The sequence below is a fragment of the Oncorhynchus tshawytscha genome, linkage group LG10 (assembly GCF_018296145.1).
Source record: "Oncorhynchus tshawytscha isolate Ot180627B linkage group LG10, Otsh_v2.0, whole genome shotgun sequence".
Taxonomy (NCBI): Eukaryota; Metazoa; Chordata; class Actinopteri; order Salmoniformes; family Salmonidae; genus Oncorhynchus; species Oncorhynchus tshawytscha.
In genome coordinates, this window is record NC_056438.1 from 77945777 (window position 1) to 77973276 (window position 27500).

Sequence of the window (27500 nt, forward strand, 5' to 3'; positions counted from 1 at the left end):
AATAAAACAGTCTGTCTGGATAGAATGTTCCGCCTGTTCCATTGAGGGACAGTGGAGCTGCTGAGGCTCCATGAGGCTTTGGAGAGATATTGGGCAATATTATCTGTTACTGCGATGCCTTTATACCCTGTCTCACCAACGTACCACATTGTTGTGCATTGGGCCAGGAGTTTTCCCTAGGAAAGACTCCCAAACTCCAGTGTATGATATTTAGAGAAGCATGAGGTCAAACTCTGGACCCGACTGATTGTGTTCTTCCTCCTCTACCAGGTGAAGTGTGACCAGTACTGGCCTGTCAGAGGGACAGAGACCTATGGTATGATACAGGTCAGCATGTTGGATACTGTGGAGCTGGCTACCTACAGCGTACGCACCTTCGCTCTCTACAAGGTAAGGGACTCTCATTCTGTCTCTGTCTCTCTCATTCTGTCTCTGTCACTCTGTCTGTCGATCTCTCTCACTCGAACTCTGTGTCTCTCTCTCTCTCTGTCTGCCTGTCTCACTCGATCTGTCTCTCTCTTTCAATTCAATTAAATTTCAAGGGGCTTTATTGGCATGGGTAACATGTGTTAACATTGCCAAAGCAAGTGAGGTAGCTAATATACAAAAGTGAAATAAATAATAAAAATTAACAGTAAGCATTACACATACAGAAGTTTCAAAACAATAAAGACATTACAAATGTCATATTATGTATATTTACAGTGTTGTAACGATGTACAAATGGTTAAAGGACACAAGGAAAATAAATAAACATAAATATGGGTTGTATTTACAATGGTGTTTGTTCTTCACTGGTTGCCCTTTTCTTGTGGCAACAGGTCACAAATATTGCTGCTGTGATGGCACACTGTGGGATTTCACCCAGTAGATATGGGAGTTCATCAAAATTGGGTTTGTTTTCGTATTCTTTGTGGATCTGTGTAATCTGAGGGAAATATGTGTCTCTAATATGGTCATACGTTGGACAGGAGGTTAGGAAGTGCAGCTCAGTTTCCACCTCATTTTGTGGGCAGTGAGCACATAGCCTGTCTTCTCATGAGAGCCATGTCTGCCTACGGCAGCCTTTCTCAATGGCAAGGCTATGCTCACTGAGTCTGTACATCGTCAAATCTTTCCTTCAGTCAGTCACAGTGGTCAGGTATTCTGCCACTGTGTACTCTCTGGTTAGGGCCAAATAGCATTCTAGTTTGCACAGTTTTTTTGATAATTCTTTCCAATGTGTCAAGTAATTCTCTTTTTGTTTTCTCATGATTTGGTTGTGTCTAATTGTGCTGCTGTCCTGGGGCTCTGTGGGGTGTGTTTGTGTTTGTGAACAGAGCCCCAGGATCAGCTTGCTTAGGGAACTCTTCTCCTGGTTCATCTCTCTGTAGGTGATGGCTTTGTTATGGAGGGTTTGGGAATCGCTTCCTTTAGGTGGTGTAGAATTTAATGGCTCTTTTCTGGATTTTGATAATTAGTGGGTATCGGCCTAATTCTGCTCTGCATGCATTATTTGGTGTTCTACGTTGTACATGGAGGATATTTTTGCAGAATTCTGTAGTCTCAATTTGCTGTTTGTCCCATTTTGTGAAGTCTTGGTTGGTGAGCGGACCCCAGACCTCACAGCCATGAAGGGCAATGGGCTCTATGACTGATTCAAGTATTTTTAGCCAAATCCTAATTGGTATGTTGAATTTGATGTTCCTTTTGATGGCATAGAATTCCCTTCTTGCCTTGTCTCTCAGATCGTTCACAGCTTTGTGGAAGTTACCTGTGGCGCTGATGTTTAGGCCAAGGTATGTATAGTTTTTTGTGTGCTCTAGGGCAATGGTGTCTAGATGGAATTTGTAATTGTGATCCTTGCGACTGGACCTTTTTTGGAACACCATTATTTTTGTCTTACTGAGATTTACTGTTAGGGCCCAGGTCTGACAGAATATGTGCAGAAGATCTAGGTGCTGCTGTAGGCCCTATTGGTTGGTGACAGAAGCACCAGATCATCAGCAAACAGTAGACATTTGACTTCAGATTCTAGTAGGGTGAGGCCGGGTGCTGCAGACTTTTCTAGTGCCCGCGCCAATTCATTGATATATATGTTGAAGAGGGTGGGGCTTAAGCTGCATCCCTGTCTCACCCCACAGCCCCGTGGGAAGAAATGTGTGTGTTTTTTGCCAATTTTAACCGCACACTTGTTGTCTGTGTACATGGATTTTATAATGTTGTATGTTTTTACCCCAAATACCACTTTTCATCAATTTGTATAGCAGACCCTCATGCCATTTTTTTTTTTTTTTTATCAACAAAGCATGAGAAGACTTTGCCTTTGTTTTGGTTTGTTTGTTTGTCAATTAGGGTGTGCAGGGTGAATACATGTTCTGTTGTACAGTAATTTGGTAAAAAGCCAATTTGACATTTGCTCAGTACATTGTTTTCATTGAGGAAATGTATGAGTCTGCTGTTCATGATAATGCAGAGGATTTTCCCAAGGTTGCTGTTGACGCATATCCCACGGTAGTTATTGGGGTCAAATTTGGCTCCACTTTTGTGGATTGGGGTGATCAGTCCTTTGTTCCAAATATTGGGGAAGATGCCAGAGCTAAGGATGATGTTGAAGAGTTTTAGTATTGCCAATTGGAATTTGTTCTCTGTATATTTGATAATTGCATTAAGGATACCATCAACACCACCGGCCTTTTTGGTGTTGGAGGGTTTTTATTTTGTCCTGTAGCAAGGTAATTGGAGAATCCAATGGGTTATGGTAGTCTTGAATAGTTGATTCTAAGATTTGATTTTGATCCTGTATATGTTTTTGCTCTTTATTCTTTGTTATAGAGCCAAAAATATTGGAGAAGTGGTTTACCCATACATCTCCATTTTGGATAGATACTTTTTTGTGTTGTTCGTGTTGTTGTTGCTGATTTCTGACGTGCTGTTCCTTCTTTTTCCGTAGTGTATTTCTGTATTTTTTTGTGATTCACCATAGTGAAGGCGTAGACTCAGGTTTTCTGGGTCTCTATGTTTTTGGTTAGACAGGTTTCTCAATTTCTTTCTTAGGTTTTTGCATTCTTCATCAAAACATTTGTCATTGTTGTTCATTTTCTTCAATTTTCTATTTGAGATTTTTAGATTTGATAGGGAAGCTGAGAGGTCAAATATACTGTTAAGATTTTCTACTGCCAAGTTAACACCTTCACTATTACAGTGGAACGTTTTACCCAGGAAATTGTCTAAAAGGGATTGAATTTGTTGTTGCCTAATTGTTTTTTGGTAGGTTTCCAAACTGAATTCCTTCCATCTATAGCATTTCTTAATGTTACTCAGTTCCTTTGGTTTTGATCTTTTCAAGTAGACTGTGATTTTGCTGTGGTCTGATGGGGGTGTCAGTGGGCTGACTGTGAACGCTCTGAGAGACTCTGGGTTGAGGTCAGTGATAAAGTAGTCTACAGTACTACTGCCAAGAGATGAGCTATAGGTGTACCTACCATAGGAGTCCCCTCGAAGCCTACCATTGACTATGTACATACCCAGCGTGCGACAGAGCTGCAGGAGTTGTGACCCGTTTTTGTTGGTTATGTTGTCATAGTTGTGCCTAGGGGGGCATATGTGGGAGGGAATGCTGTCACCTGCAGGCAGGTGTTTGTCCCCCTGTGTGCTGAGGGTGTCAGGTTCTTGTCCGGTTCTGGCATTTAGGTCGCCACAGACTAGTACATGTCCCTGGGCCTGGAAATGATTGATTTCCTCCTCCAGGATGGAAAAGCTGTCTTCATTAAAGTATGGGGATTCTAGTGGGGGGATATACACGTAGGTAGCACACAGGAGGACATTTTTCTCTGTTAAGATATTTTCCTTTTGAATTTCTAGCCAAATGTAAAATGTTCCTGTTTTGGTTAGTTTAATGGAGTGAGTTAGGTCTGCTCTATACCAAATTAGCATACCCCCTGAGTCCCTTCCCTGTTTCACACCTGGTAGTCTGGTGGATGGGACTACCAGCTCTCTGTAACCTAGAGGGCAACCAGTGGGTCCGTCTCCTCTATACCAGGTTTCTTGCAGGATGACAATGTCTGTATTACCGATTTCTTTGGTGAAGTCCAGGTTCCTGCTCTTTAGGCCAAAGGCAGATGACCTCAGGCCTGGGATATTCCAGGATGGTATAGTGAAGGCTTTGTGTTCCATAAAGTGTCCAATGTTGTTGGTCGTTTGGTTTGGCCGCAGGCCAGTAAGTGTGAGCAGAGCCTGCTGAGCATCTGGTACATGCCATTGGCTTGGGCTAGTGTAAGAGTGGGGGTTGGGCCTGTTTGCCCGCTCACCACCTGGGCGTATGTGTGACTTGCATGTTGAGGCCCTCTTTGTGGGGGTGGGGTGCATGGGGTGGGCAGGAGGGGCATAGGTCTGATCTGAGGGGGCCTAAATATATATTTCCCATTTGAGTCCATAAAGAGAACAATATGTGTCTTGTGTATGTCCTCAGTGGTTGTGGGGGGGTTGTCAGAAGGGCTATCAGGGTGGCTGACAGGGGGGGTGCTCAGAGGGGGTGAGAGCCACTGGGCTTGGGGTTTGTTAGAGATGAAATCCCAAATAAGACTCCACTGGAGAGGGCAGAGGAGCATCTAAATTCACTCTAGGCAGCCCGGAGAAGCAAATCTGGAGTGTGTACATGCAAAATGAATGAAATAAAAGCCCTTCTTGTTGATGGAGGAAACGTTGAAACTGTGGATGAGAGTCTTGAAGCATTTGATGCTGTTCTCAATGACTTTAAGAATGCTCATGAATCTGAGCTAGAGCTGGTCACAGAGGAGGAACAGGAAATGAGAGCATTAACTATTATCAACCAAGAATGAGAACTTATGAACATTTCCTGAAAGAGGTGGAAATATGGAAAAAAATATAAAATTGAGCCACAAACGTTCATTGAACCACACGACAGCATTTCCAATGTGTCAAACACATCAAGTAAAACAAAGTATTCTAAGACTGCTTCCTCAGTGTCCTCTGCACGCCTAAAAGCTGAGGCAGAACGAGCAGCTCTACTAGCTCGCCAAGCATCATTACAGGACAAGCATGCATTGGAACTGGAGAAGGCTCAACTGGAACCACAGAAAGCTCAACTGGAACAACAGAAAGCTCAACTGGAACAACAGAAAGCTCAACTGGAACAACAGAAAGCTCAACTGAATGTTAGGAGGGAAAAAATGGCACTGGAAACTGACATAGCAGCATATAATGCCAAACTGAAGGTCCTGGAGAGTGTTGAGTCAACTTCTCAATCCCAATGCTGTGGCAGCCCACTTACTAAGCCAAGAAGATGGAATGAACTCTTATTTTGAGAACCAGGAACCCGTGGTCTGTGAGGAACCTGAACCATCACCTGTTGAGTTTGCTGCATTAGGTGCAGTTCCAAAGACCCCACTACAAAGAGTTTTACAACAACCAACCACAAAGCCATCAAAACCTATTCAGAAAACAGTCATAAACCACACCCTTCAGCAGCCAACATCAAGGTCTAGCAATCAACACATAATCAACACTGCGGGTATCAGCCATAATACCAGCCATGATAACCTCTCTACTGTCATGCAAAGGCAGAATTAAATTGCTAACCTCCTTGTACTACAGCACAAACTCTAAACTTTAGGCCATTCATCGTTGAATATGCCGTCACACCGGGTGGTCTGATGTCCTTGATGATCTTTATGGCCTTCCTGCAGCATTGCGGGTGGTGTAGGTGTCCTGGAGGGCAGGTAGTTTGCCGTTGCAGGCCGGTGAGTGGCGTTGTGCAGACCTCACTACCCTCTGCATTTGAGCAAGGTGTAGAAGATAAGACAAGCTGTCACCAGGATAGGCTCTATTACCTGGAACAGTATACCTCTGGTCAGCCCAAGGATCTGGTCCGTAGTTGTCTGCATATGGAAGCCAGAAGAGGCTATGCAGAGGCTAAGAGGTTGTTAAAGGAACACTTTGGCAATGAAATCAAAGTCACCACTGATTACATGGAAAAGGCATGGAACTGGACAAACATCAAACCGGATGATGGAAAGGGACTGGGTGGCTATGCACTCTATCTTAGAGGTTGCTGTAACGCAATGCAAGACCTACAGAACATGGAAGAGCTTAATCTTCCCTCCAACATAAAGTTGATAATGTCAAAACTTCCCTACAAACTAACGGAATAATGGAGGTCTACGATATTTTAGAGAGAAGCCACCTGAGGGCCCAGTTCAGTTCAGTGACCTTGTGATGTTCATGGAAAAACAGGCCAAAATACTGCAGGATCCGTTGTACGGAGATATTCAAGATCCCCTGACCAACAAAAAGTGTTTTTAAACCAAAACAGAAGCTGACTTTAAACAGCAGTTCAAGTCCAAGAGTAGGGGAAGCAGCTTTGCCACTGCAGTAGTGACCCTGAAAAACCCTCTAAAAGAACAAACATTCAAAGTCAAGAAACCAGGCACCTACCCTTCTGATGCTCCCAGTATCTCATGTGTATTTTGCGCAGGTGAGCATTTCTTGGTCGACTGCCAACAGGTGAAGGCACAGCCACACGAAGCCAAGGTTGAGTTTCTGAGATCAAAAGGCCTTTGTTTTGGCTGTTTGATGAGAGGACACTTAAGCAAATAATGTAAAAGAAGGATGATCTGTCAAAGAAAGCACCCCACTATCCTGCACATTGAAGGAAGAGAGAGATTTAGATCTCTGAAGGCAGATACGAGGGGTGTAGCAGTAAAGCGGGAGGAGACCGTCAGCAGTGCTCTTGTTTCACTGGAAGCTGGTGAAGATACCGGGGCTGGTGCAGATTGTGCACTTGCAATTGTGCCAGTTCAAGTAAAGATGGCAAATGGAAGCAAGTCTGCGTTAACCTATGCATTTCTCGATTCTGGTAGCTCAGCAACATTTTGTACGGAGAGACTCATGAGGCAAGCTGAAGGCAGTGAGATTGAAATAATGGGGCGAATAATAATAATGAATGAATAATAGAGAGTCCTACCAAGAGGTTTGAGATATCTGGATTAGAGATTGGCGATGTGGAAGGCGACACATTTCTTGCATTACCAAAGGTCTACACCCAGAATAAGATCCCAGTGACAAGGGAGAATATTCCCACCCAGAAAGATCTCAAAAGGTGGCCATACCGGAAAGAGGTTCAGTTGAAGGAGATTGATGCTGACGTCGAACTCCTGATTAGCGTAAATGCTCCAAAGGCAATGGAACCCTGGCAAATCATAAATAGTCGAGGCAACGGACCGTATGCAGTGAAAACCCTCTTTGGGTGGGTGATGAACGGTCCTCTTAACAATTGTACCATGGCAGAAGAATCTGGGCATCCTACGATGATGGACAATCGTATCTCAATGGCCGACCTGGGGGTTCTTCTTGTAAATCAGTACAACCATGACTTCCTTGAGAGAGAGTATGAAGAGAAAAGTGAGATGTCAGCTGAGGATCGTAGGTTTATGGAGATCGTATCAAGCTCCATAACCCTCAAAGACCATCACTACTACTTACCGTTACCCTTTCGCAACAAAGATGTAGTCCTGCCAAACAATCGTGTCATGGCAAAGCAGCGGGCACTAAATATTATCAAGATGTTCAAGAGGGACAAAGGTTACGCTGCAGAGTACAAAGGCTTCATGGAAGAGATGATCACAAAAAGCTATGCCGAGAAGGTACCACAAGAACAGCTCCTCAGAGAGAAAGGCAAGGCATGGTACATACCACACCATGGCATTCACCATAAGCGCAAAGGAACGATATGAGTGGTGTTTGACTGTTCATCATCCTATAAAGGTACATCTCTTAACAGTGAACTCCTTCAAGGCCTTGACCTGGCAAACACGCTTATAGGAGTCTTGCTAAGATTTCGGCAAGAGCACATTGCCATGATGGCAGACATCCATGTAATTTTCATGAAGATTGAAGATGAAGATTACTTAGACTTCCTGCGATTCCTATGGTGGCCGGACGGTGATACTAACAAAAGATTGGAGGAGTACAGAATGACGGTGCATCTTTTCGGTGCTATATCCTCTCCAAGTTGTGCAAACTTTGCACTGCGAAAGACTGCAGAAGACAACTGTGAGAGGTACGATGAAGAGGGGATTCAAACAGTCAAGTCCAACTTCTATGTTAAAGCAAAAGAGTGGAGGTATTTGAACTCCAAACACAACCCAGCCGATGATGCCTCAAGAGGATTACATGTTGAAATGTTCCTGAACTCAAAGAGATGGCGCAAAGGACCAGAATTCCTGGAGAAACCAGAAACTCAATGGCTGAAAGTCCCCAGAGGAGCTTGGCTCCATCCCTCCGGATGATCCAGAGGTGAGAAAAGACGTAATCGTAAACAATACAAGTGTGGAAGAAAAGAGTCCAACCAGCAAACTGATTGAGTACTATTCAACATGGAACAGCTTGAAGAAAGCAGTTGCCTGGATGCTGAAACTGAAGAGACTTCTTCTACAGTTAAGCCAGAAAAGGGAAATTCTCTCTCAAACTGATCCAAGATCAGATCAGAGTCTGACAAACTCACTGAAGGACAATTTGTTCCTTCAGTGAGTTTGTCAGACTCTGATCTGATCAAGTTCAAACTGACGTTTGGAAAAGAAAGTCTGTCTGTGGATGACCTAGATGAAGCAGAAAAGGTCATCATTCAATTTGAGCAACGGCAGCACTTTAAACAAGAAATTGCACTAGTTGTGAAAGGAAAACAATGTGCCAAGAGAAGCGGCTCAATCTGTAAGCTTGATCCAATTATTGACAATGGCATTCTGAGAGTGGGAGGAAGATTAAGCAAAGCTGCTATGCCTACCGGAACTAAAGAATCCCATGATCCTGCCCAAAGACTCCTACATCTCCAGACTGATCTTACTCCACATCCATGAGCAGGTTGGCCCCTCTGGGAGAGCTCACGTGCTTTCTAGACTTTGCCAGCGATATTGGATACCCTGTGCCAACTTCTTCGCAAGGAAGATCCTTAAGAACTGTGCCTTCTGCAGGCGGATGCAAGCAAGAGCTGGAGAACAGAAGATGGCCGACCTTCCACAAGATCGGGTGTCACCTGATTTGCTGCCTTTCACCCATGTGGGCATAGATTACTTCGGCCCCATAGAGATGAGGGCGAGGCCGCGTTCATGTGAAGCGGTATGGTGTGATCTTTACTTGCCTTGTGAGTCGAGCTGTCCATCTAAAAGTTGCTAGTTATCTGGATACTGATTCCTGCATCAATGGCCTGCGCAGGTTCATCTGTCGAAGGGGTCCAGTAACAAGTATCAGAACAGACAGTGGCACCAACTTTGTTGGAACACACAGAGAAGAAGAAGGAGAAGCTCTGAAAGAGCTGGATCACAACAAGATTCAAAATGAATTACTGAAGGAAGGAGTGACATGGTCATTCAATCCTCCCTCTGGAGCCCACCATGGGGGGGTATGGGAGAGGTTGATCCGACTGGTGAAAAATATCCTCTATTCAGTCCTTAAAGAGCAAGTACTGGATGATGAGGCTTTGCAAGACAGCATTGTGTGAAGTTGAGGCGATTTATGAACCACAGACCAATCACTACTGTAACAAATGACCCTAATGATCTAGAACCCCTGACTCCGAACCATCTGCTTCATCTGAAAGCTAAGCCAGTCCTGCCACCAGGACTATTCCAGAGAAGCGACCTATACTCACGAAGGAGATGGAAGCAAGTACAATATATCAGTGACCTCTTCTGGAAGAGATGGGATCAGGGAGTATCTTCCACTTATGCAGGAGCGGAACAAGTGGAACATAACTAAGAGAAACTTCAGTCCAGTTGTGGTCATCGTCGATGATACCGCCCCAAGGAACTCTTGGCTAATGGGGGCGTGTGGTGGAGGCGTTGCCAGGGGCCAAAGGTCTTGTCCAGAGCGTCATGGTTAAGACTAAGACCAATATCTTACAGAGACCTATCAATAAACTCTGTCTGGTCCTTGAGGCGACGTAGTGACACACACACACACACACAGTGCTCCATCTTAGAATCATGTGCACCTCTGATTCGTTGATGTCGTACTCTCACTTTTTTTTATGTCATTTTGACATTTTTGGAAGTTGAACACCTTTACACTTCAACTCAGACTGAGATCTATGGACTATTTTCCTATATGGCACCTTGTATATTTGTATATAACTATGAACTGTAATAGTGCTCTGGTATAGAATGTTGTGTATTGGCTCTACGTTTGAATATTAAGTAATTGTTGTGCATTCAGTGCAGTCAAAAATTAGGGGCTGGTTTGTTAGAGCCGATTTGGACATATTTGCGTAAAAGACTGAGCATACCGAGCTCCATGTACATTTGTGTAAATATATGAAATATTAATGTACACAATGAAATATTAGGTACATACCTTTATGATGTATATTTACCTGATTGAGATGTATTCATTTGTTGTTAGTGTAACTCAGTTTTTGCCCCCCTCTTGCCCATTCATTGTATTGTGGTAAGTGTGTTAGGATAAAGGCAGGAAGTTGGGCCTTCGGGGAGGGAGTCCTTGCTAGATGCGGGAGCGGCATAGTTTTTTGACCATACAGACATACAGACAGACATACAGACAGACATACAGACATACAGACAGACAGACAGACAGACATACAGACAGACATACAGACAGACAGACAGACAGACAGACAGACAGACAGACAGACAGACAGACAGACATACAGACAGACATACAGACAGACATACAGACAGACAGACAGACAGACAGACAGACAGACAGACAGACAGACAGACAGACAGACAGACAGACAGACAGACAGACAGACAGACAGACAGACAGGTCATAATATGAATCTTCCATATCAAGTATTCTATGCTTTAAGTTGATTGGAGAATCATTTCTTTGTTAGATATTAGAAGAATAAACATTTTTGTTGCACCATATCCCTGGATCTCATTGAATGTTTGGCCGTTTGGAAACTTGAGTGTGGACTGTATGCGTACCAAACAACCCTGCCTCAGGCTTGGGCAGTGGCTATGGTAATGTCTGTTCTGCTGTGATGTCGATGCTATGGTCAGGGTCTGGTGGGGACTGTTCTGCTGTGATGTCGATGCTATGGTCAGGGTCTGGTGGGGACTGTTCTGCTGTGATGTCGATGCTATGGTCAGGGTCTGGTGTGGACTGTTCTGCTGTGGTGTCGATGTTATGGTCAGGGTCTGGTGTGGACTGTTCTGCTGTGATGTCGATGCTATGGTCAGGGTCTGGTGTGGACTGTTCTGCTGTGGTATCGACACTATGGTCAGGGTCTGGTGGGTCAGGGTCTGGTGTGGACTGTTCTGCTGTGGTGTCGACACTATGGTCAGGGTCTGGTGTGGACTGTTCTGCTGTGGTGTTGATGCTATGGTCAGGGTCTGGTGTGGACTGTTCTGCTGTGATGTTGATGCTATGGTCAGGTTCTGGTGTGGACTGTTCTGCTGTGATGTCGATGCTATGGTCAGGTTCTGGTGTGGACTGTTCTGCTGTGATGTCGATGCTATGGTCAGGTTCTGGTGTGGACTGTTCTGCTGTGATGTCGATGCTATGGTCAGGGTCTGGTGTGGACTGTTCTGCTGTGATGTCGATGCTATGGTCAGGGTCTGGTGTGGACTGTTCTGCTGTGGTGTCGACACTATGGTCAGGTTCTGGTGTGGACTGTTCTGCTGTGATGTCGATGCTATGGTCAGGGTCTGGTGTGGACTGTTCTGCTGTGGTGTCGACACTATGGTCAGGGTCTGGTGTGGACTGTTCTGCTGTGATGTCGATGCTATGGTCAGGTTCTGGTGTGGACTGTTCTGCTGTGATGTCGATGCTATGGTCAGGGTCTGGTGTGGACTGTTCTGCTGTGATGTCGATGCTATGGTCAGGGTCTGGTGTGGACTGTTCTGCTGTGGTGTCGACACTATGGTCAGGTTCTGGTGTGGACTGTTCTGCTGTGATGTCGATGCTATGGTCAGGGTCTGGTGTGGACTGTTCTGCTGTGGTGTCGACACTATGGTCAGGGTCTGGTGTGGACTGTTCTGCTGTGATGTCGATGCTATGGTCAGGGTCTGGTGTGGACTGTTCTGCTGTGGTATCGACACTATGGTCAGGGTCTGGTGGGTCAGGGTCTGGTGTGGACTGTTCTGCTGTGATGTCGATGCTATGGTCAGGGTCTGGTGGGGACTGTTCTGCTGTGGTGTCGAGACTATGGTCAGGGTCTAGTGTGGACTGTTCTGCTGTGGTGTCGATGCTATGGTCACGGTCTGGTGGGGACTGTTCTGCTGTGGTGTCGACACTATGGTCAGGGTCTGGTGTGGACTGTTCTGCTGTGATGTCGATGCTATGGTCAGGGTCTGGTGGGTCAGGGTCTGGTGTGGACTGTTCTGCTGTGATGTCGATGCTATGGTCTGGGTCTGGTGTGGACTGTTCTGCTGTGGTATCGACACTATGGTCAGGGTCTGGTGGATCAGGGTCTGGTGTGGACTGTTCTGCTGTGATGTCGATGCTATGGTCAGGGTCTGGTGTGGACTGTTCTGCTGTGGTGTCGACACTATGGTCAGGGTCTGGTGTGGACTGTTCTGCTGTGGTGTCGATGGTCAGGGTCTGGTGGGGACTGTTCTGCTGTGGTGTCGACACTATGGTCAGGGTCTGGTGTGGACTGTTCTGCTGTGGTGTCGATGCTATGGTCAGGGTCTGGTGGGGACTGTTCTGCTGTGGTGTCGACACTATGGTCAGGGTCTGGTGTGGACTGTTCTGCTGTGGTGTCGATGCTATGGTCAGGGTCTGGTGGGTCAGGGTCTGGTGTGGACTGTTCTGCTGTGATGTCGATGCTATGGTCAGGGTCTAGTGTGGACTGTTCTGCTGTGGTGTCGATGCTATGGTCAGGGTCTGGTCAGGGTCTGGTGTGGACTGTTCTGCTGTGATGTCGATGCTATGGTCAGGGTCTGGTGTGGACTGTTCTGCTGTGGTGTCGACACTATGGTCAGGGTCTGGTGTGGACTGTTCTGCTGTGGTGTCGACACTATGGTCAGGGTCTGGTGTGGACTGTTCTGCTGTGGTGTCGAGACTATTGTCAGGGTCTAGTGTGGACTGTTCTGCTGTGGTGTCGATGCTATGGTCAGGGTCTGGTGTGGACTGTTCTGCTGTGGTGTCGAGACTTTTGTCGGGTGCTGAGGTGGGGTGTGCTGCTGGCTTCTCTGTGGGGGTGGCCAGCCCTCTAGTAGGTGGTTCTCTGTCACACGCCATCCCCCTCAACCTCTCCTCCTGCAATCTGATCCTCTCCTCTAGTGCTCCGTTCTGCTCCTGCTCCTGCTCTTTCTCATGTTGTAGTTGTCTCACCACAGTCCAGAGTGTAGATATGTCTCTCTCCTCCACCAGCAGTCTGATCCTCTCCTCTAGTGCTCTGTTCTGCTCCTCTTTCTCCTGTTGTAGTTGTCTCACCACAGTCCAGAGTGCAGATATGTCTCTCTCCACCTCCAGCACTCCGGGTCTGGTTAACTGAGTGTTGTTGTGCTGGACTGTTGTCTGGGTCTGTGCTGACTGGAGTGTAATCACCTGCTGTTCTAGCTCCACCTGTCTTACCTCCAGCTGGGTGAATTTATCCTTCATTTCAATGAGGGAGTAGTAATCTGTGCTGGGAGGTTGACTGTCTGCTGGGGGTTGCTCGTCTGTGGGGTTATATAATGAAGAGGTCTGGTCTGACCCGCTCGGGGTGGCTCGTCTGTGGGGTCATATAATGAAGAGGTCTGGTCTGACAGGGTTGCTCATCTGTGGGGTTACATAATGAAGAGGTCTGGTCTGACCTGCTCGGGGTGGGGGTGTCTTTCTCAAGGGAGAGCTTCTCCTGCTGGGCTAATTCTTTGATTAGGTGAAAGTCCAGCTGAAACTGTTTGGGGTTGCCCTGTACCATTACTGTTCCAGCCTTATAGAGATTTATATTAGCTGCCTCAGAGTCCTCGTTGTCAAGTATCCTGTCTCTCTCACTCAATCTCTGTCTCTCGCTCTCTCTGTCTTTCTCGATCCCTGTTTCTCTCGCTCTCTCTGTGTCTCTCTCTGTCTGCCTGTCTCTCTCGATTCCTGTTTCTCTCTCTCTGTCTGCCTGTCTCTCTCTCTCAATCTCTGCTTCTCCCTCGATCTCTGTCTCTCTCTCTCTCTCTCTGTCTGCCTGACTCTCTCACTCGATCCCTGTCTCTCTCTGTCTGTCTGTCTTTTTCACTCAATCTCTGTCTCTGTCTATCTGTCTCTCTCTCTTTCCCTGTTTCTCTCGCTCTCTCTCAATCTGTTTCTCTCTCTCTCGATCCCTGTTTCTCCCTCTCTCTCTCGATCTCTGTTTCTCCCTCTCTAGCTCTCACTCGCTCTCTGTCTCTCCCTCTCCCCATCCCTAGTGTATGGAATCACCTGTCTGTTTCTCCCTCTGTCTCTCGATCCCTGTTTCTCCCTCTCTCTCTCTCTCTCGATCTCTGTTTCTCCCTCTCTAGCTCTCGCTCGCTCTCTGTCTCTCCCTCTCCCCATCCCTAGTGTGTGGAATCACCTCTCTGTCTCTCCCTCTCCCCATCCCTAGTGTATGGAATCACCTGTCTGTTTCTCCCTCTCTAGCTCTCGCTCTCTGTCTCTCCCTCTCCCCATCCCTAGTGTATGGAATCACCTGTCTGTTTCTCCCTCTCTAGCTCTCGCTCTCTGTCTCTCCCTCTCCCCATCCCTAGTGTATGGAATCACCTGTCTGTTTCTCCCTCTCTAGCTCTCGCTCGCTCTCTGTCTCTCCCTCTCCCCATCCCTAGTGTGTGGAATCACCTCTCTGTCTCTCCCTCTCTAGCTCTCGCTCGCTCTCTGTCTCTCCCTCTCCCCATCCCTAGTGTATGGAATCACCTCTCTGTCTCTCCCTCTCCCCATCCCTAGTGTGTGGAATCACCTCTCTGTCTCTCCCTCTCCCCATCCCTAGTGTATGGAATCACCTCTCTGTCTCTCCCTCTCCCCATCCCTAGTGTGTGGAATCACCTCTCTGTCTCTCCCTCTCCCCATCCCTAGTGTATGGAATCACCTCTCTGTCTCTCCCTCTCCCCATCCCTAGTGTATGGAATCACCTCTCTAACCCCTCTGCTAGCCACCTGGAAAATGCTTCATATACACACACACACACACACAATAATGAACACCATTAACAATTTTGTTCCCTTGGTTGATTTTCTCCTACAGAATGGTTCCAGTGAGAAGCGTGAGATTCGTCAGTTCCAGTTCATGGCCTGGCCGGACCACGGGGTACCAGAGTACCCCACCCCTATCCTGGCCTTCCTACGACGGGTCAAAGCCTGCAACCCCCCTGACGCTGGGCCCATGGTGGTACACTGCAGGTAAACTATACCGTTTTTGCGACTGCATTTGAAGAAACTTTAAAAGTTCTTGAAATGTTTCCGTAATTGACTGACCTTCATGTCTTAATGTAATGATGGACTGTCGTTTCTCTTTGCTTATTTGAGCTGTTCTTGGCATAATATGGACTTTGGTCTTTTACCAAATAGGGCTATGTTCTGTGTACCACCTTTACCTTGTCACAACACAACTGATTGGCTCAAACGCAATAAGAGGGAAAGAAATTCCACAAATGAACTTTTAACAAGGCACACCTGTTCATTGAAATGCATTCCAGGTGACTACCTCATGAAGCTGGTTGAGAGAATGCCTCGTAGGTGCAAAACTGTCATTAAGGGAAAGGGTGGCTACTTTGAAGATTCTGAAATATAAAATATGATTCCATATGTGTTATTTCATAGTTTTGATGTCTTCACTATTATTCTACAATAGTAAGAATAAAGAAAAACTCTTGAATGAGGAGGTGTTCTAAAACTTTTGACCAGTAGTGTATGTGTGTGTATGTATATATATATATACCCTGCCCCCCCAATGCTTAAAATATATACATATATATATATATACATACATATATATACACACTATTCAAAAAACTAAAGGAAGCAACACTGATTGACAATAAATTTCACATGCTGTTGTGTAAATGGAATAGACAACAGGAGGAAATTATAGGCAATTAGCAAGACACCCCCAATCATGTTAACCTCTCTCCTCCCTCCTCCCTCAGTGTGGGCGTGTAATGTTAACCTCTCTCCTCCCTCCTCCCTCAGTGTGGGCGTGTAATGTTAACCTCTCTCCTCCCTCCTCCCTCAGTGTGGGCGTGTAATGTTAACCTCTCCTCCCTCAGTGTGGGCGTGTAATGTTAACCTCTCTCCTCCCTCAGTGCGGGCGTGTAATGTTAACCTCTCTCCTCCCTCCTCCCTCAGTGTGGGCGTGTAATGTTAACCTCTCTCCTCCCTCCTCCCTCAGTGTGGACGTGTAATGTTAACCTCTCTCCTCCCTCCTCCCTCAGTGTGGGCGTGTAATGTTAACCTCTCTCCTCCCTCCTCCCTCAGTGTGGGCGTGTAATGTTAACCTCTCTCCTCCCTCCTCCATCAGTGTGGGCATGTAATGTTAACATCCCTCAGTGCGGGTGTGTAATGTTAACCTCTCTCCTCCCTCCTCCCTCAGTGTGGGCGTGTAATGTTAACCTCTCTCCTCCCTCAGTGTGGGCGTGTAATGTTAACCTCTCTCCTCCCTCAGTGTGGGTGTGTAATGTTAACCTCCCTCCTCCCTCAGTGTGGGTGTGTAATGTTAACCTCTCTCCTCCCTCAGTGTGGGCGTGTAATTTTAACCTCTGTCCTCCCTCCTCCCTCAGTGTGGGCGTGTAATGTTAACCTCTCTCCTCCCTCAGTGTGGGCGTGTAATGTTAACCTCTCTACTCCCTCAGTGTGGGCGTGTAATGTTAACCTCCTCCTCCCTCAGTGTGGGTGTGTAATGTTAACCTCTCCTCCCTCAGTGTGGGTGTGTAATGTTAACCTCTCTCCTCCCTCAATGCGGGTGTGTAATGTTAACCTCTCCTCCCTCCTCCCTCAGTGTGGGCGTGTAATGTTAACCTCTGTCCTCCCTCCTCCCTCAGTGTGGGCGTGTAATGTTAACCTCTGTCCTCCCTCCTCCCTCAGTGTGGGTGTGTAATGTTAACCTCTCTCCTCCCTCAGTGTGGGCGTGTAATGTTAACCTCTCTCCTCCCTCCTCCCTCAGTGCAGGCGTGTAATGTTAACCTCTTTCCTCCCTCCTCTCTCAGTGCAGGCGTGTAATGTTAACCTCTCTTCTCCCTCCTCCCTCAGTGTGGGCGTGTAATGTTAACCTCTCTCCTCCCTCAGTGTGGGCGTGTAATGTTAGCCTCTCTCCTCCCTCATTGTGGGCGTGTAATGTTAACCTCTCTCCTCCCTCAGTGCGGGTGTGTAATGTTAACCTCTCTCCTCCCTCCTCCCTCATTGTGGGAGTGTAATGTTAACCTCTCTCCTCCCTCCTCCCTCAGTGTGGGCGTGTAATGTTAACCTCTCTCCTCCCTCAGTGTGGGCGTGTAATGTTAACCTCTCTACTCCCTCAGTGTGGGCGTGTAATGTTAACCTCTCTCCCCCTTCGGTGTGGGCGTGTAATGTTAACCTCTCTCCTCTCTCCTCCCTCAGTGTGGGCGTGTAATGTTAACCTCTCTACTCCCTCAGTGTGGGCGTGTAATGTTAACCTCTCTCCCCTTCGGTGTGGGCGTGTAATGTTAACCTCTCTCCTCTCTCCTCCCTCAGTGCGGGCGTGTAATGTTAACCTCTCTCCTCCCTCCTCCCTCAGTGTGGGCGTGTAATGTTAACCTCTCTCCTCCCTCCTCCCTCAGTGTGGGCGTGTAATGTTAACCTCTCTCCTCCCTCCTCCCTCAGTGTGGGCGTGTAATGTTAACCTCTCCTCCCTCAGTGTGGGCGTGTAATGTTAACCTCTCTCCTCCCTCAGTGCGGGCGTGTAATGTTAACCTCTCTCCTCCCTCCTCCCTCAGTGTGGGCGTGTAATGTTAACCTCTCTCCTCCCTCCTCCCTCAGTGTGGGCGTGTAATGTTAACCTCTCTCCTCCCCTCCTCCCTCAGTGTGGGCGTGTAATGTTAACCTCTCTCCTCCCTCCTCCCTCAGTGTGGGCGTGTAATGTTAACCTCTCTCCTCCCTCCTCCATCAGTGTGGGCATGTAATGTTAACATCCCTCAGTGCGGGTGTGTAATGTTAACCTCTCTCCTCCCTCCTCCCTCAGTGTGGGCGTGTAATGTTAACCTCTCTCCTCCCTCAGTGTGGGCGTGTAATGTTAACCTCTCTCCTCTCTCCTCCCTCAGTGTGGGTGTGTAATGTTAACCTCCCTCCTCCTCAGTGTGGGTGTGTAATGTTAACCTCTCTCCTCCCTCAGTGTGGGCGTGTAATGTTAACCTCTGTCCTCCCTCCTCCTCAGTGTGGGCGTGTAATGTTAACCTCTCTCCTCCCTCAGTGTGGGCGTGTAATGTTAACCTCTCTACTCCCTCAGTGTGGGCGTGTAATGTTAACCTCTCCTCCCTCAGTGTGGGTGTGTAATGTTAACCTCTCTCCTCCCTCAGTGTGGGTGTGTAATGTTAACCTCTCTCCTCCCTCAATGCGGGTGTGTAATGTTAACCTCTCCTCCCTCCTCCCTCAGTGTGGGCGTGTAATGTTAACCTCTGTCCTCCCTCCTCCCTCAGTGTGGGCGTGTAATGTTAACCTCTGTCCTCCCTCCTCCCTCAGTGTGGGTGTGTAATGTTAACCTCTCTCCTCCCTCAGTGTGGGCGTGTAATGTTAACCTCTCTCCTCCCTCCTCCCTCAGTGCAGGCGTGTAATGTTAACCTCTTTCCTCCCTCCTCTCTCAGTGCAGGCGTGTAATGTTAACCTCTCTTCTCCCTCCTCCCTCAGTGTGGGCGTGTAATGTTAACCTCTCTCCTCCCTCAGTGTGGGCGTGTAATGTTAGCCTCTCTCCTCCCTCATTGTGGGCGTGTAATGTTAACCTCTCTCCTCCCTCAGTGCGGGTGTGTAATGTTAACCTCTCTCCTCCCTCCTCCCTCATTGTGGGAGTGTAATGTTAACCTCTCTCCTCCCTCCTCCCTCAGTGTGGGCGTGTAATGTTAACCTCTCTCCTCCCTCAGTGTGGGCGTGTAATGTTAACCTCTCTACTCCCTCAGTGTGGGCGTGTAATGTTAACCTCTCTCCCCCTTCGGTGTGGGCGTGTAATGTTAACCTCTCTCCTCTCTCCTCCCTCAGTGTGGGCGTGTAATGTTAACCTCTCTACTCCCTCAGTGTGGGCGTGTAATGTTAACCTCTCTCCCCTTCGGTGTGGGCGTGTAATGTTAACCTCTCTCCTCTCTCCTCCTCAGTGCGGGCGTGTAATGTTAACCTCTCTCCTCCCTCAGTGTGGGTGTGTAATGTTAACCTCTCTCCTCCCTCAGTGTGGGCGTGTAATGTTAACCTCTCTCCTCCCTCAGTGCGGGCGTGTAATGTTAACCTCTCTCCTCCCTCAGTGTGGGCGTGTAATGTTAACCTCTCTCCTCCCTCAGTGCGGGCGTGTAATGTTAACCTCTCTCCTCCCTCAGTGCGGGCGTGTAATGTTAACCTCTCTCCTCTCTCCTCCCTCAGTGTGGGTGTGTAATGTTAACCTCCCTCCTCCCTCAGTGTGGGCGTGTAATGTTAACCTCCCTCCTCTCTCAGTGCGGGTGTGTAATGTTAACCTCTCTCCTCCCTCAGTGCGGGCGTGTAATGTTAACCTCTCTCCTCCCTCAGTGCGGGCGTGTAATGTTAACCTCTCTCCTCCCTCAGTGCGGGCGTGGGTAGAACAGGCTGCCTGATCGTGATCGAGGCCATGCTGGAGCGTATGAAGCATGAGAAGTCGGTGGATATCTACGGTCATGTGACGTGTATGAGAGCTCAGAGGAACTACATGGTGCAGACTGAGGACCAATATGTCTTTATCCACGAGGCCCTGCTAGAGGCAGCCACCTGTGGCCTCACTGAGGTCCCCGCACGCAATCTGTACGCACACATCCAGAAACTCACCCAGCCGCCCACAGGGGAGACCGTCACCGCCATGGAGCTGGAGTTTAAGGTAATATTAATATATATACAATAATAATAATATGTAGAATCTTCATCGCCATCATCATCATCATAATGAAAATGACATCTGGAACTTTAGACACGTAGATCAGAAACGGATTGGATAGGTGTATGCCATTGTTACCCAATACATTCCTAGTTGAGGATTCTACCCGGCCTATCAGATGTTGAGGTGGAGCCGCTACTCCTGTGATTGGACAGTGACAGTGGGGATGTTTTCAGATCTGTTACCTCATTGGTCCCTCACCCTCCTTCCTCCTCCTGTGATTGGACAGTGTAGTTCAGGGATGGGCAACTTTGAAGGAAGGGGTCGGGGCCCACAACAACAATGGGAACTCATCATAAGGGGCTACAGTGGTTCGGGGTGGGGCCTGCGTACCCACATCCATTCCCAGACATGCAGTCAGAACTGGCCAGAGACTTTTGGAGCCCCCCACCCCACCCCACTACAGTGGATAGAAAACAGTTTTTTAAAGTAAATTTGCTGCAATTCTACACATTTTGACATGTGGTGGAGAGAAGTAATGACCGTTTTTAACCTGTAGTGACGCCCAGCCCGTGAACGAGACCGTTGTCATCATCTGACACTAATTAGCATAACGCAACGGACATAAATCTTCCTAGAAAATATTCCTATTCATGAAAATCACAAGTGAAATATATTGTGACACAGCTTAGCCTTTTGTTAATCACACTGTCATCTCAGATTTTCAAAATATGCTTTACAGCCAACGCTAGACAAGTATTTGTGTAAGTTTATCATAGCCTAGCATAGCATTATGCCTTGCTAGCAGCAGTCAAACTTGTCACGTTTGCCTGCTGCTAGCAAGGTTAATATGATATCTGAGTGAGAGTGATTAACGATATCAACGCGGGCCCCCGGTCGGCAATTCAGTCGTGATTACTACAAGTTTAGATAGTTGGCCGCTAGAGTAACTTACCAATCTGCTGACATGGCTAATGGAGTAACTAACAGTGACTGATAAAACAAGAGAAAAACTGCTGATGCACAACCACATTTCAAACTGGCACCTCTACTATTCTACCTAGCAACAATAAGTTCTGAGTTCCTTCAGAATAATATTTTTATTTATTTTTCACTATTTTTGGAAATTGTTCCGCGGGTCTACAAAAGGAACAGCCAGTTGCCCAGGTTTCTACAGTAGTTTTAAGTTTATTGTCCCAGAAAATGACCATTATAAAACAACATTGAACACGCAAATCACATGGCTCACAATGACATACAGTTCTAGTCATAGGGATGACCGCCATCAATACTACTACAATGATCTAGTCATAGGGATGACAGCCATCAATACTACTACAATGATCTAGCCATACCATCAATACTACTACAATGATCTAGTCATAGGGATGACAGCCATCAATACTACTACAATGATCAAGTCATAGGGATGACAGCCATCAATACTACTACAATGATCAAGTCATAGGGATGACAGCCATCAATACTACTACAATGATCAAGTCATAGGGATGACAGCCATCAATACTACTACAATGATCAAGCCATAGGGATGACAGCCATCAATACCACTATATACAGTAGGCCTAGGAGCAGCACTGAAGCACAGCATGTCAAAGTTGCCTAATAAGTCAGGTGCTCTGTACATTCTTAGATCATCTCGTCAACCTCAACATCCTCCCAAGCCCACCTCCTTCCCTGTATTGAAAAGGGCAATGGTCATAGGGGTGAAGAATTGCTTGTACCTGTTTGTCTTAACAGAGGGGAATATATACCGGGAGCCAGAGGGTAGGAACTCATGGTGTAGGGACACAGTCAGACAGGATGGAGCTCATGGTGTAGGGACACAGTCAGACAGGATGGAGCTCATGGTGTAGGGACACAGTCAGACAGGATGGAGCTCATGGTGTAGGGACACAGTCAGACAGGATGGAGCTCATGGTGTAGGGACACAGTCAGACAGGATGGAGCTCATGGTGTAGGGACACAGTCAGACAGGATGGAGCTCATGGTGTAGGGACACAGTCAGACAGGATGGAGCTCATGGTGTAGGGACACAGTCAGACAGGATGGAGCTCATGGTGCAGGGAAACAGTCAGACAGGATGGAACTCATGGTGTAGGGACACAGTCAGACAGGATAGAACTCATGGTGTAGGGGCTGGGAACAGTCAGACAGGATGGAACTCATGGTATAGGGGCTGGGAACAGTCAGACAGGATGGAACTCATGGTGTAGGGACACAGTCAGACAGGATAGAACTCATTGTGTAGGGGCTGGACATAGTCAGACAGGATGGAACTCATGATGTAGGGGCTGGGAACAGTCAGACAGGATGGAACTCATGGTGTAGGGACTGGGAACAGTCAGACAGGATGGAGCTCATGGTGTAGGGACTGGGAACAGTCAGACAGGATGGAGCTCATGGTGTAGGGGCTGGAAACAGTCAGACCGGATGGAACTCATGGTGTAGGGGCTGGGAACAGTCAGACAGGATGGAACTCATGGTGTAGGGACTGGGAACAGTCAGACAGGATGGAGCTCATGGTGTAGGGACTGGGAACAGTCAGACAGGATGGAGCTCATGGTGTAGGGGCTGGAAACAGTCAGACCGGATGGAACTCATGGTGTAGGGGCTGGGAACAGTCAGACAGGATGGAACTCATGGTGTAGGGACTGGGAACAGTCAGACAGGATGGAGCTCATGGTGTAGGGACTGGGAACAGTCAGACAGGATGGAGCTCATGGTGTAGGGGCTGGAAACAGTCAGACAGGATGGAGCTCATGGTGTAGGGGCTGGGAACAGTCAGACAGGATGTAACTCATGGTGTAGGGGCTGGGAACAGTCAGACAGGATGGAACTCACGGTGTAGGGACACAGTCAGACAGGATGGAACTCATGGTGTAGGGGCTGGGAACAGTCAGACAGGATGGAACTCATGGTGTAGGGGCTGGGAACAGTCAGACAGGATGGAACTCATGGTGTAGGGGCTGGGAACAGTCAGACAGGATGGAACTCATGGTGTAGGGACTGGGAACAGTCAGACAGGATGGAGCTCATGGTGTAGGGGCTGGAAACAGTCAGACAGGATGGAGCTCATGGTGTAGGGGCTGGGAACAGTCAGACAGGATGGAACTCATGGTGTAGGGACTGGGAACAGTCAGACAGGATGGAACTCATGGTGTAGGGGCTGGACATAGTCAGACAGGATGGAACCAGCCACACAAGGCATAACATTCCATTACACCATAGCCTACTTGTCAAGAGTATGTTTATGTTTTTTATATATATATTAGTATTTAGTTAGTATTTGGCTAAGGTGTATGTAAACTTCCGACTTCAACTGTATTTGTATTTATTATGGATCCCCATTAGTACCTGCCAAGGCAGCAGCTACTCTTCCTGGGGCTTATTATGGATCCCCATTAGTTCCTGCCAAGGCAGCAGCTACTCTTCCTGGGGCTTATTATGGATCCCCATTAGTACCTGCCAAGGCAGCAGCTATTCTTCCTGGGGTTTATTATGGATCCCCAGTAGTTCCTGCCAAGGCAGCAGCTACTCTTCTTGGGGTTTATTATGGATCCCCATTAGTTCCTGCCAAGGCAGCAGCTACTCTTCCTGGGGTTTATTATGGATCCCCATTAGTTCCCGCCAAGGCAGCAGCTACTCTTCCTGGGGTTTATTATGGATCCCCATTAGTTCCTGCCAAGGCAGCAGCTACTCTTCCTGGGGTTTATTATGGATCCCCATTAGTTCCTGCCAAGGCAGCAGCTACTCTTCCTGGGGTTTATTATGGATCCCCATTAGTTCCTGCCAAGGCAGCAGCTACTCTTCCTGGGGTTTATTATGGATCCCCATTAGTTCCTGCAAAGGCAGCAGCTACTCTTCCTGGGGTTTATTATGGATCCCCATTAGTTCCTGGGCAGCAGCTACTCTTCCTGGGGTTTATTATGGATCCCCATTAGTTCCTGCCAAGGCAGCAGCTACTCTTCCTGGGGTGTATTATGGATCCCCATTAGTTCCTGCCAAGGCAGCAGCTACTCTTCCTGGGGTTTATTATGGATCCCCATTAGTTCCTGCCAAGGCAGCAGCTACTCTTCCTGGGGTTTATTACGGATCCCCATTAGTTCCTGCCAAGGCAGCAGCTACTCTTCCTGAGGTTTATTATGGATCCCCATTAGTTCCTGCCAAGGCAGCAGCTACTCTTCCTGGGGTTTAATATGGATCCCCATTAGTTCCTGCCAAGGCAGCAGCTACTCTTCTTGGGGTTTATTATGGATCCCCATTAGTTCCTGCCAAGGCAGCAGCTACTCTTCCTGAGGTTTATTATGGATCCCCATTAGTTCCTGCCAAGGCAGCAGCTACTCTTCCTGGGGTTTATTATGGATCCCCATTAGTTCCTGCCAAGGCAGCAGCTACTCTTCCTGGGGTTTATTATGGATCCCCATTAGTTCCTGCCAAGGCAGCAGCTACTCTTCCTGGGGTTTAATATGGATCCCCATTAGTTCCTGCCAAGGCAGCAGCTACTCTTCTTGGGGTTTATAATGGATCCCCATTAGTTCCTGCCAAGGCAGCAGCTACTCTTCCTGGAGTTTATTATGGATCCCCATTAGTTCCTGCCAAGGCAGCAGCTACTCTTCCTGGGGTTTATTATGGATCCCCATTAGTTCCTGCCAAGGCAGCAGCTACTCTTCCTGGGGTCCAGTTAAATTAAGGCAGTTTTACCATTTTAAAAACATTACAATACATTCATAACAGATTTCATAACACACTAAGTGTGTGCCGTCAGGCCCCTACTCCACTACCACATATCTATAGTACTAAATACATGTGTGTGTGTATAGTGTGTATGTTATCGTGTGTGTGTGTATGTGCATGTGGCTGTGCCTATGTGTGTTGCTTCACAGTACCCACTGTTCCATAAGGTGTATTTGTATCTGTTTTTAAAATCTGATTCTTCTGCTTGCATCAGGAGATATCTACTGCAGCCCTCAGATATATCTACTGCAGCCCTCAGATATATCTACTGCAGCCCTCAGATATATCTACTGCAGCCCTCAGATATATCTACTGCAGCCCTCAGATATCTACTGCAGCCCTCAGATATATCTACTGCAGCCCTCAGATATATCTACTGCAGCCCTCAGATATATCTACTGCAGCCCTCAGATATATCTACTGCAGACCTCATCCTTCATATACAACACCCGTTCTGCCAGTCACATTCTGTTAAAGGTCCCCAGAGCACACACATTCCTCTGGGTCGCTCGTCTTTTCAGTTCGCTGCAGCTAGCGACTGGAACGAGCTGCAACAAACACTCAAACTGGACAGTTTTATCTCCATCTCTTCATTCAAAGACTCAATCATGGACAGTCTTACTGACAGTTGTGGCTGCTTTGTGTGATATATTGTTGTCTCTACCTTCTTGCCCTTTGTGCTGTTGTCTGTGCCCAATAATGTTTGTACCATGTTTTGTGCTGCTACCATGTTGTTGTCATGTTGTGTTGCTACCATGCTGTGTTGTCATGTGTTGCTGCCGTGCTATGTTGTTGTTTTAGGTCTCTCTTTATGTAGTGTTGTCTCTCTTGTTGTGATGTGTGTTTTGTCCTATATTTATATTGTATTCATTTTTTATCCCAGGCCCCCGTCCCCGCAGGAGGCCTTTTGGTAGGCTGTCATTGTAAATAATTTGTTCTTAACTTACTTGCCTAGTTAAATAAGGGTTAAATAACAATCTGTTACCTGATGTGGAATAGAGTTCCATGTAGTCATGGCTCTATGTAGTACTGTGGACTAGAGTTCCATGTAGTCATGGCTCTATGTAGTACTGTGGAATAGAGTTCCATGTACCCCTGGCTCTATGTAGTACTGTGGAATAGAGTTCCATGTAGTCCTGGCTCTATGTAGTACTGTGGAATAGAGTTCCATGTAGTCATGGCTCTATGTAGTACTGTGGAATAGAGTTCCATGTAGTCATGGCTCTATGTAGGACTGTGGAATAGAGTTCCATGTAGTCATGGCTCTATGTAGTACTGTGTGCCTCCCATGGTTTGTTCTGGACTTGGGGACTGTGAAGAGACCTCTGGTGGCATGTCTTGTGGGGTATGTATGGGTGTCTGAGCTGTGTGCTAGTCGTTTAAACAGACAGCTCAGTGCATTCAACATGTCAATACCTCTCACAAATACAAGTATTGATGAAGTCAATCTCTCCTCTACTTTGAGCCAGGAGAGATTGACATTCATATTATTAATGTTTGCTCTCTGTGTACATCCAAGGGCCAGCTGTGCTGTCCTGTTCTGAGCCAATTGTAATTTTCCTAAGTCCCTCTTTGTGGCTCCTGACCACATGACTGAACAGTAGTCAAGGTGCGACAAAACTAGGGCCTGTACGACCTGCCTTGTTGATAGTGTTGTTAAGAAGGCAGACAGCGCTTTATTATGGACAGACTTCTCCCCATCTTAGGCACTACTGCATCAATATGTTTTGACCATGACAGTTTACAATCCAGGGTTACTCCAAGCAGTTTAGTCATCTCAACTTGCTCAATTTCCACATTATTCATTACAATATTTAAGTTGAGGTTCAGGGTTTAGTGACTGTTTTGTCCCAAACACAATGCTTTTAGTTTTAGAAATATTTATTCCTTGCCACCCACTCTGAAGCTAACTGCAGCTCTTTGTTAAGTGTTGCAGTCATTTCAGTCGCTGTAGTAGCTGATGTGTATAGTGTTGAGTCATCCGCATACATAGACACTCTGGCTTTACTCAAAGTCAGTGGCATGTCATTAGTAAAAATTTAAAAAAAGCAAAGGGCCTAAACAGCTACCCTGGGGAATTCCTGCTTCTACCTGGATTATGTTGGCGAGGCTTCCATTAAAGAACCCCCTCTGTGTTCTGTTAGACAGGTAACTCTTTATCCACATTACAGCAGGGGGTGTAAAGCCATAACACATATGTTTTTCCAGCAGCAGACTATGATCGATAATGTCAAAAGCCGCTCTGAAGTCTAACAAAATAGCCCCCACAATCGTTTTACCATCAATAATTAATTACAACAACAAAGGACGTAAGAAACAAACTTTCACGTTTCGTGGGAAGGGGGAAATTTTTTTTTTGAATAAATGTGGATTTTGACACTTTTATGTAGGTGTCATAACCAGCCATAAAATAACACTGTACATTGTCACGTCAGGTGTAAATATATGGGTCACGACAGCGTTATGTCAGCCGTTATGACATGGTTATGAATGTGTCATAATGTATTATGACACTGGGTGTCAAGTAAAGCGTTAGCGAAAAGGGTAAGACAGAATCTATGTACGATTTACATGGTCTCCAGTGCTCTATAGCTCTTCCAATGGTAGAAGGAGAGAGAGGGGGAGACGACTGGTGGGTGGGGGGAGAAGAGCGAAGGTGATTGTGGGACTTACAGCCCTGCCGTTCAAGCCCAGGCAGTCTGGCCACCCCACACAGAGCAACACCAGGTCTGTCCACTCTCTCCTGTGATGTCCATCTGTGGTGTGAGAGCTGCCAGGTCCCGTACTGAGCCAGTCACGCCTCC

General features: G+C 47.1%; 1 protein-coding gene across 11 annotated transcripts in view; it reads left to right on the forward strand.

The window, feature by feature from the left end:
- LOC112215282 (receptor-type tyrosine-protein phosphatase F) overlaps nt 1–27500 on the forward strand; it is a 532058-nt gene that overhangs the window by 494961 nt on the left and 9597 nt on the right. For all 11 annotated transcript variants that reach the window (XM_042329120.1, XM_042329124.1, XM_042329125.1 and 8 more), the window contains 3 exons: nt 271–390; nt 15151–15305; nt 19656–19941. In XM_042329120.1, the coding sequence (XP_042185054.1) occupies nt 271–390; nt 15151–15305; nt 19656–19941 (561 nt within the window). The remainder of the gene's footprint in view (nt 1–270; nt 391–15150; nt 15306–19655; nt 19942–27500) is intronic.